This window comes from Papio anubis, chromosome 8, assembly GCF_008728515.1.
Source record: "Papio anubis isolate 15944 chromosome 8, Panubis1.0, whole genome shotgun sequence".
Lineage (NCBI taxonomy): Eukaryota > Metazoa > Chordata > Mammalia > Primates > Cercopithecidae > Papio > Papio anubis.
The window spans coordinates 62983869-63004479 of NC_044983.1; the positions used below are offsets into that span (position 1 = coordinate 62983869).

At 38.1% G+C, this 20611-nt stretch overlaps 1 protein-coding gene across 5 annotated transcripts in view; it reads right to left on the minus strand.

Moving 5' to 3' along the window:
- Positions 1–20611, minus strand: part of ARFGEF1 (ADP ribosylation factor guanine nucleotide exchange factor 1) — a 144946-nt gene that overhangs the window by 43885 nt on the left and 80450 nt on the right. For all 5 annotated transcript variants that reach the window (XM_009213136.3, XM_021942403.2, XM_031669602.1 and 2 more), the window contains 5 exons: positions 19204–19315; positions 17462–17667; positions 17135–17219; positions 12505–12676; positions 10342–10493 (listed from right to left, as the gene is read on the minus strand). In XM_009213136.3, coding sequence (XP_009211400.1) covers positions 10342–10493; positions 12505–12676; positions 17135–17219; positions 17462–17667; positions 19204–19315 — 727 coding nt within the window. The remainder of the gene's footprint in view (positions 1–10341; positions 10494–12504; positions 12677–17134; positions 17220–17461; positions 17668–19203; positions 19316–20611) is intronic.

The window sequence follows — 20611 nt, forward strand, 5'->3', positions numbered from 1 at the left end:
TAATCTCTCTGAACCTCACTTTTCTTCATCTATTATATTTGAACTGCCACTACAGAGAGAAGCTGTGAGAAACGTAAGTGCAGTACTTCTAAACTAGGAAGTACTATATGACAGCAATAACTTACACATTTTGTGGAGAAACAGTGTATCTATTTGGAAACCTGTGTTATATTTTACACAAGAAGAGATACAAATGGTTCTTAAGGCAGTGAAAAAAAAATGTTTAACTCCTTTAGGAATCAAAGACAATGATTTCTCCTATCAAATTACAACTAAATAATATCCAGGCAGCAGTTAAACTGCACTCATAACTGTACAAACCTTTGTGGAACACAGTTTGGCAATACATTAAAAAGTTCTTAAAAATGGATAATACGCAGGAACAAGAGGGCCAAAAAGACAGCTCCACCAATCATCCCCCATGCAGGAACACCAAATTTAACAACTATCTACACACACACACAGACACACACACACACACACACCCCTTCTTAAGAACCAAGAAACAGGTGAGCACTCACAGTAGCTGGTTTTAACTTCGTTTCACTGAAAGGGACACCGAAGAGGGTAGGAAAGACAGTCTTAAATCACCAATGCCATCCCTCCCCCATCTCCCATCAGCGGCCCTGTGCTGCGGAGAGAAAATCTGTGTACTTGGGAGAGGGACAGTGCAGCAACTGTGAGACTTTACACTGAACTCAGTGCCATCCCATCACAGTAGAAAGCTGAACTGAGCTGATGTCCACCCACAGAGGAAGTATTCAGATGAGCCACAGCCAGAGAGGCATCACCCATCCTAGCAGTAGGAACCTGAGTTCCAGCAAGCCACACCAGCATGGACTAAAGTGTTCTGGGGCTCTCAATAAACTTGAAAATCAGTCTAGGCCACAAGGACTGCAACTCCTAGGCAAGGTCTAGCTGTGCTGGGCTTGGAGGCAGTGGACATGGGGGATACACAACCTACTCAGACACCAGCTAGGGTGGCTAAGGGAGTGCTGGCATCACCCTACCCCGAAGCATAGCTTGTAGCTCCAGAACAGACTCCCTCCTTATACTTAAGGAAAGGAGAGGGAAGAACAAAGAGGACTTTGTCTTGCATCTCTAAAATCAGCTCAGCCACAGTAGGATAGGGCACCAGGCAGAGGTGTGAGGCCTCCTTTCCAGGCCCTAGCTCTGATTTCTAGACACATTCTAGGCCAGAAGGGAACCCACTGCCTTGAAGGGAAGGGCCCAGTCCTCAGAGGATCCATCAATTGCTGACTAAAGAGCCCCTGGGCCCTGAATAGCCAGAGTGATATCCAGGTAATACACTGTGGGACTCAGGTGAGACTCAGCGCATTCCCAGCTGTGGTGGCTATGGGGAGGGACTCTTTCTTCTTGCAGAGGACAAAGTAAAGGGGACTTTGGCTTGCACTTTAGGTACCAGCTTGGCCACAGAAGGGTAGAGCAACAAGTGGGCTCTTGGAGACCTTATTCCAGGCCTTGGCTCTGGGATGGCATTTCTGTACCTGTCCTGGGCCAGAGGGAAGACCATTGCCCTGAAGGGTGAGTCCCAGCCTGGCAGCATTCAAGACAAGCTCACGAGAGAGCCCTTGGCCCTTGTGAACATCAGCAGTAGCTTGGCAGTACTCCCCATGGGCCTGTGGTGGTGATGGCCACGGGCTAAGACTCCTCTGCCTGTGAAAAGGGGAGGGAAGAGTGGGAAGGACTGTGTCTTGTAGTTTGAGTGCCAGCTCAGCTGCAGTAGAATAGAACACCAGGTAGATTCCTAAGGTTTCTGACTCATGTCCCTGGCTCCAAGATAGTATCTCTGGACCTACCTGGAACCTGGGGGGTAATCCAGAGAATTCTTCTGAATGTTATTGAAGACCACTAAGGCGATACCTCTATGAGTCTGCAAGAACCACAGAGTCTGCAAGTAACCCACCGTTACTGGGCTTGGGAAGTCCCCTAAAGCAGATATGGCATGGATCATAATACCCAAGTATATTAGTCCATTCTCAAGCTGCTAATGAAGACATACCCAAGACTGGGTAATTTATAAAGAAAAACAGGCTTAATGGACTCAGTTCCATGTGGCTGGGAAGCCTCACAATCATGGTAGAAGGCAAGGAGGAGCAAAGTCATGTCTTAGCAGCAGGCAAGAGAGAGCTTGTGTGGGGAACTCCTCTTTATAAAACCATCAGTTCTCATGAGACTCATTCACCATCACAAGAACAGCATGGGAAAAGACCTGCCCCCCAGATTCAATTACCTCCCACTGGGTCTCTCCCATGACACGTGGGAATTATGGAAGCTACAATCCAAGATGAGATATAGGTAAGGACACAGCCAAACCATATCATCAAGTCCTTTTGAATACCTGGAAAGCCTTCCCCAGAAGGATGGGTACAAACAAGCCCAGACTGAGAAGATTACAATAAATACCTAATTACTCAAAGCCCAGACATCAGTGAACATCTGTAAGTATCAAGACCATCCAGGAAAACATGACCTCACCAAATGAACTAAATACCAGGGACCAATCCTAGAGAAAGAGATATATGTGACCTTTCTGACAGAGAATTCAAAAGAGCTGCTTTGAGGAAACTCAAATAAATTCAAGGTAACACAGAAGAAATTCAGAATTCCATCAGATAAATTTTTAAAAGGATTAAAATAATAAAAAAGAATCAAACAAAATTCCACAGTCGAAAAATGCGGGCCAGGCACAGTGGTTCACGCTTGTAATTCCAGCACTTTGGGAGGCTGAGGTGGGCGGATCACCTGAGATCAGGAGTTTGAGACCAGCCTGGCCAACATGACAAAACCCTGTGTCTACTAAAAATACAAAAATTAGCCAGACATGGTGGCAGGTGCCTGTAATCCCAGCTACTCAGGAGGCTGAGGCAGGCAGAACTGCTTGAACCTGGGAGGCGGAGGTTGCAGTGAGCTGAGATCATGCCACCGCACTCCAGCCTGGGTGACAAAGTGAGACTCCATCTCAAAAAAAAAAAAAAAAAAAAAAAAAAAAAAAAAAAAAAAGGAAAGATAAAAAGCAATCTCTTTTTTTTTTTTTTTTTGAGGATCTCACTCTGTCACTCAGGCTGGAGTGCAGTGGCATCACAGCTCACTGCAACCTCCACCTCCCAGGCTCAAGCAATCCTCCCACCTCAGCTTTCCTAGTAGCTGGAACCACAGGCACAAGCCACACTACACCTGGCTAATTTTTGTAGTGACGGGGCTTCGCCATGTTGCCTTGACTGGTCTCAAACTCCTGGGTTCAAGCGATCTGCCCACTTCAGCCTCCCAAAATGTTGGGATTACAGGCATAAACTACAGTGCCCAGCCCCATCAGAGTCTCTTAATAGCAGAACTGATCAAGCAGAATAAAGAATTCGTAAGCGTGAAGACAGGCTATCTGAAAAAAATACAGTCAGAGGAGGCAAAAGAAAAAAGAATGAAGCACACCTATAAAATCTGGAAAACAGCTTTAAAAGGCCAATTCTAAAAGTTATTGGTCTTCAAAGAGGCAGAGAAAGAGATAGAGGTAGAAAGTTTATTCAAAGGGATAACAACAGAGAACTCCCCAAACCTACAGAAAAATAACAGTATCCAGTACAAGAAGGTTACAGAATATCAAACAAATGTAACCCAAAGAAAACTACCTCAAGGCCTTTTAATAATTAAACTCACAAAGGTCAAACATAAAGGACCCTAAAAGCAAGAAGAGAAAAGAAACAAATAACATACAACGAAGTTCCAATATGTCTGGCAGGAGACTATTCAGTGGAAACCACAAAGGCCAGGGTACAGTGGTATGACATATTTAAAGTGCTTATGGAAAAAAAACTTTTACCTGAAAATAGTACATATCTGGTGAAACTATCCTTTAAACATGAAAGAGCAGTAATTTCCCAAATGAAAGCTGAGGGATTTCAATACCAGACATGTTCTGCATGAAATACTAAAGGGAGTACTTCAATCAGAAAAAGGACATTAATGAGTAAGAAGAAATCATCTAAAAGTACAAAACTCACTGGTTATAGAAAGTACACAGAAAAAAATAGTATTATAACACTCTGTAACTGTGACATGTAAAATACTCTTAAGTAGTAAGACAGAAAGATGACCTACAGCTTTTCAAGACACAGGCAGTACAATAAGGTATAAACAAAAACAACAAAAGGTTAAAAAGCGGGGGAACAAATTAAAGTGTAGAGTTATTGGTTTTATTTTCACTTGTTTATCTGTTTATGCAAGCAGTGTTATCAGCTTAAAATAATGGGTTGTAAGATAGTACTTGCAAGCCTCATAGTAACCTCAAACCAAAAAAACCTATAATGAATAAACAAAAAATAAAAAGTAAGAAATGAAATCAAACCATCACAGAAAATAACCTTCACTAAAAGGAAGATAGGAAAGAAGGAAAGAAAGAAAAGACCACAAAACAACCAGAAAATAACAAAATGGGAGGAGTAAGTCTTTACCAAATAGTCATGCTGAATATAAATAGGCTAAACTCTCCAATAAAAAGATATATAGTGGCTGAATGAATAAAAACACAAGCCTCAATGATCTGTTGTGTACAAGAGACACACTTCACCTACAATGATACATACAGACAGAAAATAAAGGGATGGAAAGATATTCCATGCAAATGGAAAGCAAAAAAGAGCAGGAGTAGCTATACTTACCATCAGACAAAATATATTTCAAGACAAAAACTAGGAAGAAAGAAAGCCAATATGTAATGACAAAGAGGTCAATTCAGCAAGAGGATATGCCATTGTGTGAGGGTGTGTGTATGTGTCTGCATACATACAGATGCACACCCAGCACTGGAGCACCCAAATATATACAGCAAATTATTAGAGCTAAAGACAGAGACAGACCCAATACAATAACAGCTGGAGACTTCAACACCTCATTTTCCATATCGGACAAATTTCCAGCAGAAGATCAACAAAGAAACATCAGATTTAATCTGCACTACAGAACAAATGGACCTAATAGATATTTACAGAATATTTCATCCAACAGCAGTAGCATACACATTCTTTTCCTCAGCACATGGATCATTCTAGAGGATAGACCATATGTTAAGACTCAAAACAAATCTGAAAACATTTTTAAACACTGAAACAATATGAAGCCTCTTCTCTGCTACAATGGAATAAAACTAGAAATCAATAACAAGAATAATTTTAGAAACAATACAAACACATGAAAATTAAAGAATATGCTCCTGAATGACCAGTGGGTCAATGAAGAAATTAAGAAGAAAACTGAAAAATTTCTTGAAGCAAATGATAATGAAGAGACAACGTACCCAAACCTATGGAATATAGTGAAAGTAGTACTAAGAGCGAATTTTATAGCTATTAGTGCCTACATCAAAAAAGAAGAAAAACTCCAAATAAACAACCTAATGATGCATCTTAAAGAACTAGAAAAGCAAGAGCAAATCAAACCCAAAATTAGTAGAAGAAAATAAAGATCAGAGCACAAATGAATGAAATTGAAATTTTGAAAATACAAAACATCAACAAAACAAAAAGTTGGTTTTCTGAAATGATAGACAAACTTGACAAACCTTAACCAAGACTAAGAAAAAAAAGACCGAAGACACAAGTAAATAAAATTAGAGATGAAAAAGGAGACATTACAACTGATACCACAGAAATTCAAAGGATTCTCTTAGTGGTTACTCTGAGCAACTAAATGCCGGTAAACTGGAAAATCTAAAGGAAATGGATAAATTCCTAGACACACAGAATCTACCAAGATTGAACCAAGAAGAAATTCAAAACCTGAACAGACCTATAACAAGCAATGAGATCAAAGCCATAATAAAAAGTCTGCCAGCAATGGAAAGCGTGGGATCTGATGGCTTCACTGCTAAATTCTACCAAACATTTAAAGAACTAATACCAATCCTATTCAAACTATTCTGAAAACAGAGGAGGAGGGAGTATTTCCAAACTCATTCTACAAGGCCAGTATTGTCCTGATACCACAACCAGGCAAAGACACATTAAAAAAAAAAAAATTGCAGGCCAATATCACTGATGAACATGGATGCAAAAATCCTCAACAAAATACTAGCAAACCAAATTCAACAACACATTTAAAAGATTATTAATCATGACCAAGTGAGATTTATCCCAGGGATGCAAGGATGGTTCAACATACACAAATTAATCAATGTGATACATCATATCAACAGAATGAAAGACAATACCATATGATCATTTCAACTGATGCTCGAAAAGCATTTAATAAAATTCAACATCCCTTCACGATAAAAACTCTCAAAAAGGTAGATATAGAAGGAATATTCCTCAACATAATGAAAGCCATATACAACAGACCACAGCTAGTATTGTACTGAAAAGGGAAAAACAGGAAGCCTTTCCTCTAACATCTGAAACATAATAAGGATGCCTACTTTCACCACTGTTATTCAACAAAGTACTGGAAGAACTAGCTGGAGCAATCAGAAAAGAGAAAGAAATAGAAGACATCCAAACTGGAAAGGAAGAAGTCAAATTACCTATTTGCAGGTGATATGATCTTATATTCAGAGAAGCCTGAACACTCTACCAAAAAAACTAGTAGAACTGATAAATTCAGTAAAGCTGCAGGATACAAAAAACAACATACAAAATTCAGTAGCATTTCTATTTGACAACAGTGAACAATCTAAGAAAGAAATTTTAAAAATTAACAGCGAAGAATGGCCCGGTGCCAGTGAAGTCAAACCTGTAATCAACACTTTACTGGGAGGCCGAGATGGGCAGATCAAGTCAGGAGATCGAGACCATCTGACTAACTGCGGTGAAACCCGATCTCTACTAAAAATACAAAAAAAACTAGCGGTACGTGATGCGTGTGGTCAACTTCTCGGGGAGGCTGAGGCAGAGAATGGCGTGAACCGGGGCCGAGGCTTGCAGTGAGCTGAGATCAGCCGCTGCATAGCCTGACGAAGCGAGACTCGCTTCAAAAAAAAATTAACTGAAGAAGTGAAAGATCTCTACAATGAAAACTATAGAACAGTGATGAAAGAAACTGAAGAGGACACCAGAAAAATTGAAAGATATTTTGTTTATGGATTAGAAGAATCAGTATTGCTAAAATGTCCATATTACCCAAAGCAATCTATAGAACACCATGACATTCTTAATAGGAATAGAAAAAAAAAAATTCTACAATTTATATGGAATCAAAAAAGACCCAAACAGCCAAAGCTATCCTGAACAAAAAGAACAAAACTGGAAGAAATCACATTACCTGCCTTCAAGTTATACTACAGAGCTATAGTAGCCAAAATGGCATAGCACTGGCATAAAAAGAGATATGTAGATCACTGGAACAGAATAGAGAACCCAAAAATAAATCCATACATCTACTGAATTCATTTTTTACAAAGGTGCCAAGAACATACATTGGGAGAAAGGACAGTCTCTTCAATGAACAGTGCTGGGAAAACTGGATATCCATATACAAAAGAATCAAACTCCTTTATCCTTTATCTTGCCATATACAAAAATCAGATAAAAATGGATTAAAAACTTACATCTAAGACCTCAAACTATGAGACTACCGTAAGAAAACACTGGGGATACTCTCTAGGACATTAATCTGGGCAAAGATTTCTTGAGGAATACCCCACAAGCACAGGCAACCGAAGTAAAAATGGACAAATGGACATATCAAGTTAAAAAGCTTCTGCAAAGCAAAGGAAACAATCAACAAAGTGAAGAGACATCTCACAGAGTAGTGGTTCTCACTGTGCAGTTTGGAGAAGGTGCAATACTCTCCAGCGCCACCACTACCATTACTATAAATAATGTTTGTAAAATTCACACGTAGTAAACAATTTAGGACAGTCATGCCTGCTTACAGATGTTATTTGTCTGTTAAAACTAGTCTACAGATTGTTTCATGAATGCTTTGTCAAATTATGATAAAGTGCAATAATGTTTGAAGACTATAAGTGACACTGTATCTTGTTTCTAACAAGATAAACTTTGTTTTTGTCCTTGCTTTATCTCAAAAAAAGTGTATATCCCTTAATATTATACATTGCATTCCAGGAATATATCATTCATTCCTTCCACCCAGCCAATGTTTATTCATTGAGTTCTTAACACAAGCCAGGAACTATGATCGATGTTGGGAAAAATGAACAGATGTAGTTCCTTACCCCATAAATGTATATAAATAATGTATATACAGACAGTTCCCAACTTACAATGGTTCAATTTACCATTTTTTGACTTTACAATATATTCATACAACTATTGTTTTTCATTTTCAGTATAGCATTCAATAAATAACATGAGATATTCAGTACTATAGCATAAAACAGGCTTTGTGTTAGATGATTTTGACCACCTGTAGGCTAAGGTAATTATCCTGGGCATGTTTAAGGCAGGCAAGGCTAAGCTATAACGTTCTGTAAGTTAGGTGTATTAAATACATTTTCCACTTAAACAATGGGTTTATTGAGACATAATCCCATCGTAAGTTGAGGAGCACACAAATCTGTACACAGACATACATACAGATAGACAGACATACAGACAGACAGACAGATGGATAGATAAATCTATAGATATATTGAAGGAAAGGCATAGAATATTATGAATTAGGGACCTAGTTTAGATTAGAGGGGACAGTGCAGAACTCTCAGAGAGGGTGATATTTATTTATTTTTATTTTTGAGACAGAGTCTCATTCTGTCACCCAGGCTGGAGTGCAGTGGCCTGATCTTGGCTCACTACAACCTCCATCTCCCAGGTTCAAGCAATTCTCCTGTCTCAGCTCTCAAGTACCTGGGACCACAGGTGCACGCCACCAAGCCCGGCTAATTTTTGTACTTTTAGTAGAGATGGGGTTTCACCATGTTGGTCAGTCTGGTCTTGAACTCCTGACCTGAAGCAATCCACCCACCTCAGCCTCTCAAAGTGCTGGGAATACAGGCGTGAGCCACCGTGCCTGGCTGAGAGGGTAATATTTAAACTGGAAACTATTCAGGCAAAGAAGGAAAGAACATTCTAGACAAAGGATATACCTCATATGAATGCCCTGAAGAGAAAATAACTTAAGATGTTCTAGAAACCAAAAAATACTGGTGTGACTGCGGCATAGTAAGAGACAGAAGAGATCTAGTGATGAAATTGGAGAGGCAGGTGGAGCCAGATCACAGAAAGTCTACAGACACCAACGGTGTGTCAGGTTTCATGGTATCATGCAAAGCCAATAAAAAGCTTTAAGTAAGAAACTGGCATTTCATTTGGTATTTTAAAAAGATCACTCTGGTCTCTATAAATGGGTAAGAGGAGTGAAAAAGTAGAAATGAAGATGCCTGTTAGGAGAATGCCACAGTAAGCAGAGGGAGAAATGAGGGTGTCTGGAGTAGCACTGTGGTAGCAGAAATGGCATTGAGGGAAAAGATTGTTAATTCTAGTTTGGAGGATGTTTAAATAAACTACAACAAATCCAGAGAACAGATCATAAAAGCTCACTCTCATCTCATGATTCTTCATCAACGTTTAGAAACAGTGTATCACATGGACCTTGAAGAAGAGGTAGAAGTACTTACAAAATTTTGGAGCTAAAAGGAAGCACAAGAATTCCGTAGTCATCTTTTACTACGCACACATACGTGTAGTTAGAATCAGAGTAAGCATCAGATTATGATCTTTAGCCTCCATAGATTATCCTGCCATATGATCTCATGAACAGGAATATACTTTACCAACTTTCTCTTTTCAAACTTAACTAGACACCACTTCACCTTGCTACAACTCTTGTAATGCACTGCTTACTCATTCTGGAATTTGGAGAATGAAGAAGGAATGGGAAATCAAATTTTAAAGAGTAAGTATCATTCTCACTAAATCAACCCACAAACAAATAATATTCTCTTCTGTTCCTTACCCTACTTTCCGGGCCCCAGGCATACTCAGAAGCCTGATGTAAGATCCTGGGGCCAAAGCACTTGAAGAAAACAAGAGCCTCATGATCATTTGAAATGTGAGTTAACTCCAAAGATTTAAGCATGACTAATTTAGAGAAAATCGGGCCAAGGATTAACGATCATTCTCCAAAACTTTTCTATTCTTAATTCCCAGGATTACACAACTATTAATTATAGTGAGTAACTCTTCTTGTTCTAAGTAATAGAAAATTTGTATCTACTATGTCCTAAATAACATGTTATATGAATTTCACCTCAATAGGTCTACACTAATGTGTTATATCACCGTATCCCTTCCTTAACTTAAAAATATTATAAATGTACGGTTATATATAACCGTACACTGCAATCAGATGTTACTTGAAAATTCTAACCTTAAACATGGGCCTCACATGCTCCAAATGTGTTGCACTTGTAAAAGGTGCCTGAACATGGCTCACGGCCTCCATGAGTGCTTTAGCTGTCTTGGCCATCTGCTCCATTTCTAAGTTATACAGAAGTCTTCTTTGTTTTTCACTGGCTACATCTGAAACAATAAACACTATCAGCATTTAAAATATAAAACATTTAAGAATTCTATTTTGATGTTTTACTATCAAATAATAAACACCACCAACACTAATTAAAAATAATCATAAGAAGCAAGACACAAAAGATCCCATATTGTATGATTCCACCTATATGAAAAATCCAGAATAGGTAAAATCCACGGAAATAGAAAGTAGACTGGTATTTTCCAGGGGCTGGGGGAGAGGGAATAAGGAGTAATTGCTTGATGGGTTTGGAGTTTCATTTTGGGATAATGAAATATTTTGGAATTAAAGGTGGTAGTTGCACAACACTGTGAATGTACTAAATGTCGCTGAATTATTCATTTTTAAATGGCTAATTTTATGTTATATGAATTTTGCCTCAAAAAATAAATACCTAGACTGGGAGTCAGGAATAAGTGGAAAACCTATGAAAAGGGAAACGAGTAGGTACAACTGTCACAATAAAATTATTAGGGAAACAACCCAAACATGGAACTGGAGAAGAGTAGAGAGGTAAAATGCAATGGTATCTGGCCGGGTGTGGTGGCTCATGCCTGTAATCCCAGCACTCTGGGAAGCCGAGGCAGGCGGATCACCTGAGGTCAGGAGTTCAAGACCAGCCTGACCAACATGGAGAAACCTGGTCTCTACTAAAAATACAAAAAAATTAGCCAGGTGTGGTGGCACACGCCTGCAATCCCAGCTACTTGGGAGGCTGAGACAGGAGAATCGCATGAACCCAGGAGATGGAGGTTGTGGTGAGCCGAGATCGCGCTGAGCCATGATCATGCCATTGCACTCCAGCCTGCGCAACAAGAGCAACACTCCGTCTCAAATAAAAAAAAAAAAAAAAAAAAAGAGGCAATGGCATCTTTGTACCACACAGGTTTGAATGACAGCTCCTGAGTTAACAAGAAAACAACTGGCCATAACTTAACTCCAGGGTAATTTTGGTGTTTTCAGCACACCACCATCTCCTTCCCATTTCCAGCTTCTCTTATTTCCTACCACCATATATAAAATAGGACAGAAAAAGAGGGATATGAGGATGATACAATATATAATATTCTTTTCTCCTGCCATTTGGATTTACTACTGTACTTTGTTTAAACTTGAGATTTTAGTTCCAAGTGGAAGTGCTCAGAAATGCAAGAATCCTCTTTCTATATTACTGTTATATTCTTGAGCCATTACCCTCATCTCATTCCTGTAGTCAGATTTCAGCTCAAACTTAATTACCACTGTCCACAGGTACAGAGTGTCTAGAAGGGGGCTGGGTTCACAGGTGCCTCCTGGTGCTAGTTAGATCTAGGGACTCTATAGTGATATAACTTGTGGTCTGTTTGAGGTAGCCATTTCTAACTCTATGAGCTCTCACCTGATCCTAAGTCTCCCCACCTCTTCCAATCATCCCTACTTTCAGCTTCCGTTTATGTGTAATAAAAGATGAACAAATGGAAATATATCGCTTGAAGATGATTAGGAAGAAGAAAAAATGACAAGGGTCTTGAAGCCTGACTATTGAGTCTAACTACTCTTTATGACCTCCAAATCCTTGCTGGTGTTAACTACTAAACGGATCCGCGTATATTAAATGCACACTGACACATGCATATAATGTATTCCATTTTCCACTAATCACTGGTCAGTGTTATCTTTCTTCAGAATGTGGGGAAAAAAATACAATCACATCACCAAACTCTATTATAATATTTCTCATCAAAACATGGTTCTTAACAGTATTTCTAAGGTTACTTTATTCTAAATAAAGTGAAACACTCTCTTTTAAATTATAAAGTTTTTTCTTTTTTAGAGACAAGAACCTCGCTATATTGCCTATGCTGGTCTCGAACTCCTGGGTTCAAGTGATCCTTCTGCTTCAGCCTCCCTGAGTAGCTGGGGACTATAAATGCAAACCACCACACCTGACCATAAGTGAAAAACTCTTAGGAACCCATATTTTCCCCCTTGAACAATCAGAATTCAATTAATTTAGATACTTACTTTGTTTACTTGATTTTGTAGGGATTGTTAGTTCTTTTGTTTCTTTCATTGATATCTTTTTCCCAGCTATTTCATTATAGATGGCTGATAGATACTCTTCAGGAAGGTCTTTACTGTCATTGATACCTCTATTCATCTTAATGTACTGTTCCTTTGTCATTTTATTTTTCACCTAAATATGAAAAACCATTATAATTCCTAAAAATTAACATAAAGGTTACACTTGTATTTTAAGGATATGAATATTTACATAAGAGATTTTGTAAATACTTTTGAGGATAGAAACTGGAAAACATTCAACAAAATATAGATAAAAATGAAAAAAAATCACAGAAAACGAAGGCAATACAGAAAAGACCCATTCTGGCATAAACTAATTCACGCTCTGAGGTGGACATGAGTAATGTGCAACCAGAAAGGAGGGAAGTTGAACAATGAAAATATTTGTTTTTGCCCAAGGTTTAAGAGCTCCTGCAATCTCTTAATAGGGCCATGACAATTATTGGAAACAAAGGTATCGAAAACATTCAAATCTTAGTTTAGAAGAACATAAATGTGCTGTTAATGAATATTAAAGTTGACTTTATATACAATGGGTATAAACATAACAATACTTGAGATTTATTTAAAACCAGATAACAATCTCTCTGACTGAGTCACTGTGGCAACTGAATTATGTCAGGTGATCTGTACAAAGTATCCTTGGAATGTTTTGTCCTGTGTAAGAGTACCCTAAACAGAAATGCCTTTTGCACCTTGATAAAGCTGTGGAATACAAGTTTGGAGTCTGTAAGATGGTAGGCCTATTAACAAACTTGGGAACTAGCATAGCCAAAATGTTTACACTTTACCTCCAGAAACCTAGATAGAAAAAACCCAGAAGTCTTATGTGATGTTTCCGAAGAGACACTTATTTAATTAAATATACTTCTACATCTTATATGATGTCTCTGAAAAGATATTTATTTAATTAAGTATATTTCTACCACCTTCCACAAAGAACTTAAGGTAAACTCTTAAGATATGATTCCTGTAAATTTACATGAAAGTACACAGAAAAATAATCAAGCGAGTCATCAGAAGCTTGCAAAAATAACTATAGAGAGTGTGGTGTTATGTGCCTGTAGTCCCAGCTATTCAGGAGGCTGAGGAAGGAGGATGGCACAAGCCCAGGAATTCAAGTCCAACCTAGGCAACATAGCAAAACCCTGTCTCAAACAAAAAGCAAAAGTACAGAGGAACCAAAACTTTCAGAAAATGTAACTGGGATACATACACTTATTTACTTCAGATAATTCTGCAAACAGATTTTTCTAACATGTCAGAAAGGGAGGCAAGAGTGCTTTTCCTACAAAAATGTAAAAATATTACCATGAAAGTTTTCAAGCGTAATGTATCATTTAATGGGATAAAATGCTATCATCTTACAACTTCAAAAACTCATCTTGAGTCACGGCACAAAAAAAAAAAAAAAAAAGAAAGAAAGAAGCTTTTTTAACTAAAGTTCAGGTGAATGCTTAAAAAACACACCAGGAATAACAAAATAAAAGACTACACACTGCTGCCAGTAAGAAGTAAAGGAAGATTAAAATCACCTGGAAATTTTAAGCATGGTAAAATGTTTTAGCATTATGTCAATCAGAAGCAAAGAAAAGTCTTTTTTTTTTTTTTTGAGACGGAGTCTCACTCTACGGCCCAGGCTGGAGTGCAGTGGCCAGATCTCAGCTCACTGCAAGCTCCGCCTCCCGGGTTCCCGCCATTCTCCTGCCTCCGCCTCCCGAGTAGCCGCCCGCCACCTCGCCCGGCTAGTGTTTTGTATTTTTTTTTTTAGTAGAGATGGGGTTTCACCGTGTTAGCCAGGATGGTCTCGATCTCCTGACCTCGTGATCCGCCCGTCTCGGCCTCCCAAAGTGCTGGGATTACAGGCTTGAGCCACCGCGCCCAGCCGAAAAGTCTTGACAGAAAATCTGAAGTAGCAGTTTATTGTCTCTGGATCTGGGTTAGGGATCCCATACGTGGATGTACAGAATACTTTGCTTTCGGGTCCCCAAAATAAAGCACACTGCTTCACACAGAACACTTCTGTCACAGTGGAAGTCTGAAGCTGTATAAAACAAAATCTGACTTTTCTTCTCCTGACATCTTTTATGGAATATTCTACTCCTGACTTTTATCCTCATGTGCTTGTATTAAGCTGTGCCTTATTTAGTGTTTAAATCACTTAAAGCCAGTTGTTACTACTGATGATTATTGTATACACAAAAATTAAGTGTGTTCTAAATACGCCTAAAATTTTTTTTTAAATCACTGACTCTCTCACACACTACATAAAAAATAGCATAACTATAAATATTCTGGGTGAAAAGGGAACATAAACAGCTTGTTAAAATCCATCTATATTTTAAGTTTGAAAAGAACTAAGAATGAGAATTAGTTTTAAGAAATTCCTTTAAAGTTATTTGTATTTTAAAATGTTGTCATTTGTTATAGTTAGTTAAATCAACTGAGGCCAAGATCATGGGTACAATTTTCTAACAGATTACTTAGCTTCATAGAAACTCACAAGCTGTTCTACAGCTGCAGGCTGCATAGCAGCACATGACACCAGGCAGCAAGCTACTAAGGAACAGTTGGACAACAAGCAGTTGCCACCGCTAGACTAGGACTTCAAGCACGTGTTCTGCAAACAGGCACTGTTACACTGAAGACGGGACACTGTTGTGAAGGTAATGCTCCCTAACTGTTATGTCCTTAGAAACTTTTCACAGTCTGGGTACTTATGAAAAGATATAAAAGGAATTTTTAATATTTCTTCAAAATCACATAAGTATGTACATATGTATAGGAAGACATTAAACAGGTGCATATAATACTGCTTATTCATTTATAGAACCAAATGTCTTTTAAAGCATAGCCTTTTAAAATCAAATGTATGTAGTAAACCCAGGTTAAAATATTCTAGTTTAGATTGAAAAATCAAATGAAAAAATTAGACTGAAAACTCTGGTGTGAAAATACAAAAAACACAAATACAAAAAAATCCCAACTATGAACTACCTTATAAAGCCATAGAGTAAAAGTCATCACGCTCGATAATAAAAGCCCTGAAGGTGAGCTGCTTTGACTATACTGCCAATAATATGCGAGAGGCAAATCTTGAATTATTAAAATCTTTAATAAATTTTTAAAAGTCCTATATAAAATCAAGTACATTTGTGGCAAATGCATAGTTGCTCAATATTGTGTTTAAAACAGGAGTAACTTCATATATAATCATATGTATATACATATATATATAATCGTATACATTCTTACTTTAGGTTTGGTATATACTCTCCTTATCTACTCTGCTTTAAACATCTCAAAACAGACACAAAAAATCCCTATACTGCAAAGGTTAATCTCAAAATTCAAATAAATTTTAATTTTTCCAATACATCTCAGACTAGAAAGTAGGTAATTTATTTTACATCCTAAGAATAACAAATATCATTAGATACCTACCCCTAGAAGTACTAAGAAATCCTTGCAAATAATTTATAAAGGTAATTTTACCCAAGGATGTCAATGTGTGTTTTTAGAAACTAAGCAAAAAATACTAAAACTATAAAATCAAACTTTTTTGGTAGATATCAGAAATCAAGTGACAGTTCTTTAATATTTAAGAAGGAAATATGAACTTTATGAGGCAAAAGAAATGAACATTTCTAGGTATCAGGTATCTTTAAACTATGATTAACTTTTTAGGTACGATGGTATTATGGTTATGTTTAATTAGAGTACTTCTCTTTTAGAGAAACATACTGAGATAAATACAGATGAAATGGTATGATATCTGAGATCTGCTTCAAGATTATCTAGGGGAGGGAAGAGATACAGATACAAGAAGACCGGCCATAAGTTGATAACTGTGGAAGGCAGGTAATGGGTACATTAGAGTTCATTATACTAATCCCTCTACTGTTGAAGTTTGAAACTTTTTTTTTCTTTTTTTGAGACACGGTCTGCCTCTGTCACCCAGGATGGACTGCAGTGACACAATCTCAGCTCACTGGATGACTTGTGCCTCCCACGCTGAAGTGATCCTCCCACCTTAGCCCTCTCCAAGTAGTTGGGACCACAGGCACATGCCACAGTGCCCAGCTAATTTATGCATATTTTGTAGAGACAGGGTTTCATCATGTTGCCCAGGCTGGTCTTAACTCCTGGACTCATGTGATCCACCTGTCTCGGCCACCCAAAGTGCTGGGATTACAGGTGTTAGGTACCACGCTTGGCCTGAAACATTATATTTTTTAGAAAGATGGTTTATACACAGTGTTTTTCCATCTTGTGACAAGTAGACATAAGACCTATAAACGTCTTGTTAGATTAAAATTTATCTTAAGCTTTATACAATTGTCAATCATGAATGACAAATACAGACACATTTTATAGATAACTGAAAGTCTGATTTTAATTACTACCAGAAGTTGCTTTTGAAAAACATTCACCACCCCAAATTAAATACCCAAATATGGTGACTGGTTTAACTGAATAAAACTAAAATTTCAACTATTACTTACTGAATTCAGAATAATGTATTTATTTTGTACCACTTATTGTAAAACTGACTTAAAAGAAGACATACCTGTGGACTGTGAAGGTCTGTGGTCAACATGATAATTGAATAAGCCAAAACATAAGCAGTATCCGCACTAGCAAAGAGAGTTTGTCTGGGAAAATAAATTTATCATGTTATAAAGTACTGTTTTACATCAAATCCCATAGCATTTGTATTTTTCTAAGTATCTCACATTATAATTTTTTATGGATTTGTTTTATGACTTCCAGATTGTAGACAATCTAAATTCTCTAAACAGGAGATTAGGTCCTATTATCTATAAATCCTTGGATGCTACCTAGCACGGTGTTTTGGATATAACAGTCAGTCAATGAGCATTTGAACCTTATTTACCCTTGGTTGCATTCTAGGTATCTTGCAGCAAATTTTTCCATTAATCGATCGATTTTCTGAGCTTCCCCTGGAAGACGAAATCCTTCTAGAAACATACGAAGGGCTGAAACGAAGTCTTTTCCTGAAAAGTCATGTTGGTCCACATATGCATACATGACTTCTTTGTTAAATTTATCATTATCTCCCAGGAACTCACCCACTTGAGTCTAAAGTAAAAACAGAGATAGAAATTGATATTTTCTTTTCTTTCTTTTTTTTTTTTTTTTTTGAGACGGAGTCTTGCTCTATTGCCCAGGCTGGGGTGCAGTGGCGCAATCTCGGCTCACTGCAACTGCTGCCCCCAGGTTCAAGCGATTCTCCTGCCTCAGCCTCAAGTAGCTGGGATTACAGGCACCTGCTACTGCGCCCAGCTAATTTTTTTTGTATTTTTGGTGGAGACAGGGTTTCACTATCTTGTTCAGGCTGGTGTTGAACTCCTGACCTCAGGTAATCCACCCGCCTGAGCCTCCCAAAGTGCTGGGATTACAGGCATGAGCCACCGTGCCTGGCCAGAAATTGAGATTTTCATGAGATGTTTACATTCGCCACACAGTCACTTAAAAAGTAGAAAATTTCGTTAAGATCCACAGGCTTTTGACTACAGAGTTAACAATTTCAAACACAAAGCTTAAAGTTAAACACACTAACTGCCTTCATAAAAGTATCAGGAAATTCTTTTGTTTAGAAAATTTAAAAAGCAGAATTTATATTTTAGACACACAGACACACAGACACAGACACACACACACACACACACGTCATCACTCAGTATCAGTGGGGGATTGGTTCCAGGACCCCGCATGGATAATCCATGGATGCTCAAGTTCCTTATAAAAAATGGCATAGTATTTGCATATAATCTATGCACATCCTCCCATATATTCTACTCCCATATCTAGATTACTTATAATATATAATGTAAATAGGTTTTCTGCATTGTTTAGGAAATAACTACAAGAAAAAAGTTTGTACACATTCAGTACAGATGCAATCACCCATTATTCCCCCTGAATATTTTCAATTTGTGGTTGGTTGAATCCACAGACGTAGAATCCATGGATACAGAACTCATGGCTACAGAGGGCCAATTACAGATGATTTTATAACCAAGAATATTCTTTTTGTTTGTTTTTGAGACAGACTCTCACTCTGTAGCCCATGCTGGAGTGCAGTGGTGCAACCTTGGCTCACTGCAACCTCCACCTCCTGGGTTCAAGTGACTCTCCTGCCTCAGCCTCCTGAGTAGCTGGGATTACAGGCGCCCACCACCACACCCAGCTAATTTTTTGTATTTTTATTAGAGACAAGGTCTTGCCACATTGGCCAGGCTGGTCTCGAACTCCTGACCTCGGGTGATCTACCTGCCTCGGCCTCCCAAAGTGCTGGAATTACACACGTGAGCCACTGTGCCCAGCCAACCAAGGTTATTCTTTATGTTTTACTTACCTCTATACTTAGGAAAGCATTTTAAAGGAGTCACAATATGTATTATTAACTTAAAAAAGAATTTTACAGAAAAGGGGCCAGGCGTGGTGGCTCACACCTGTAATCCCACCACTTTGGGAGGCTGAGGCAGGAGGACTGCCTGAGCCCAGGAGTTCAAAACTAGCCTGGGCAATATAGCGAGACCCTGTCTCTAATAAAAAGAAAAAAAAATCCCAAGAATTTTACAGAAAAGGTTAGAAAGAAAATGGTATTCTTACAGAGTCTAATCTTTCCTCTTGATGTAAGAATTGGGCAATATCTTCAGGTGTGGTGCCAAGCATCCCTTGTTCTTGGAGGTACTGTATTCCTCTCTTTGGTTTCTTATTAAATCTAGATGATGTTAAAGTTAATAAGAACATTAAAAATAGAAAACCATTCGTAGTCCCTGAAAAGATCTTAAACCACAGTAAATTAATTTTCTAATAGCACCCAGAAAAACAGCAGCTTATTTAATACAAATCAGTATATGAATATACAAAATAATTACACTGTGCCAAGTTTTCTTTATTTTCTTTATAGAAGTAAGTCTCATATGGAAGGCCATCCTTATTACTATCATTTCACTGACTTTTTGTTACAGTATGAAGCGTTTTTTAAATCCATATCGACAGTGGGAAATTAGACTAAGAGAGACTATTAGAGAGAAAGCCATGTAATAGACGAACTTTGAGTAAGGCTGTGAATACTAAATATCTCATACAGGCATACTTCATTTTATTGCACTTCAAAGATATGTGGTTTTTACAAATTCATGGTTTGTGGCAACCCTGCATTGAAGGTCTATCAGTACCATTTTTCCAAAACCACATGCTCACTTTGTATCTGTGTCACATTTTGGTAATTCTCACAATAGTTCACACTTTTTCATTATTGTATCTGTTACTGTGACCTGTGATCAGTGACCTTTGATGATGCTATTGTAATTGTTTTGGGGTGACACAAACCACGCCCATATAAGATGGCAAACTTAATAATCATATGTGTTCTGATTGCTCCACTGACTGGTTGTTCCTCATCTCTCTTCCTTTCCTTGGGCTTCCCTATTCCAAGAGAAAAAAATACTGAAATTGGGCCAATTAAGAACCCTACAATAAGTGTTCAAGTGGGAGGAAGAGTCGCACATCTCTCACTTTAAATAAAAAACTAGAAATGACTGAGCTTAGTGAGGAATGCATGTCAAAAGCCAAGACTTACTGAAAGCTAGGTCTCTTGTGCCAAATGAAGTTGTGAATGCAAAGGAAAAGATCTTGATGGAAGTTTAAAGTGCCACTCCAGTGAACACACAAGTAGGAAAGCAAAACAGCCTAAATGCTGATATGGAGAAGGTTTTCATGTATGAAAAGAAGATCAAACGAGTCACAACATTACCTTAAGGCAAAGCCTAATGCCAAGAAAGGCCCCAACTCTCTTCAAGTCTATAAGGCTAAGAAAGGTAATGAAGCTGCAGAAGAAAATCTGGAAGCTAGCAGAGGTTGGATCATGAGATTTAAGGAAAGAAGCGGTCTCCATAACATAAAAGCACAAGGTCTGATAGCAAGTGCTGATGGAGAAGCTGCAGCAAGTTATCCAGAAGATCTAGCTATGATCATTTATGAAGGTGGTTACACTAAACAACAGATTTTCCAC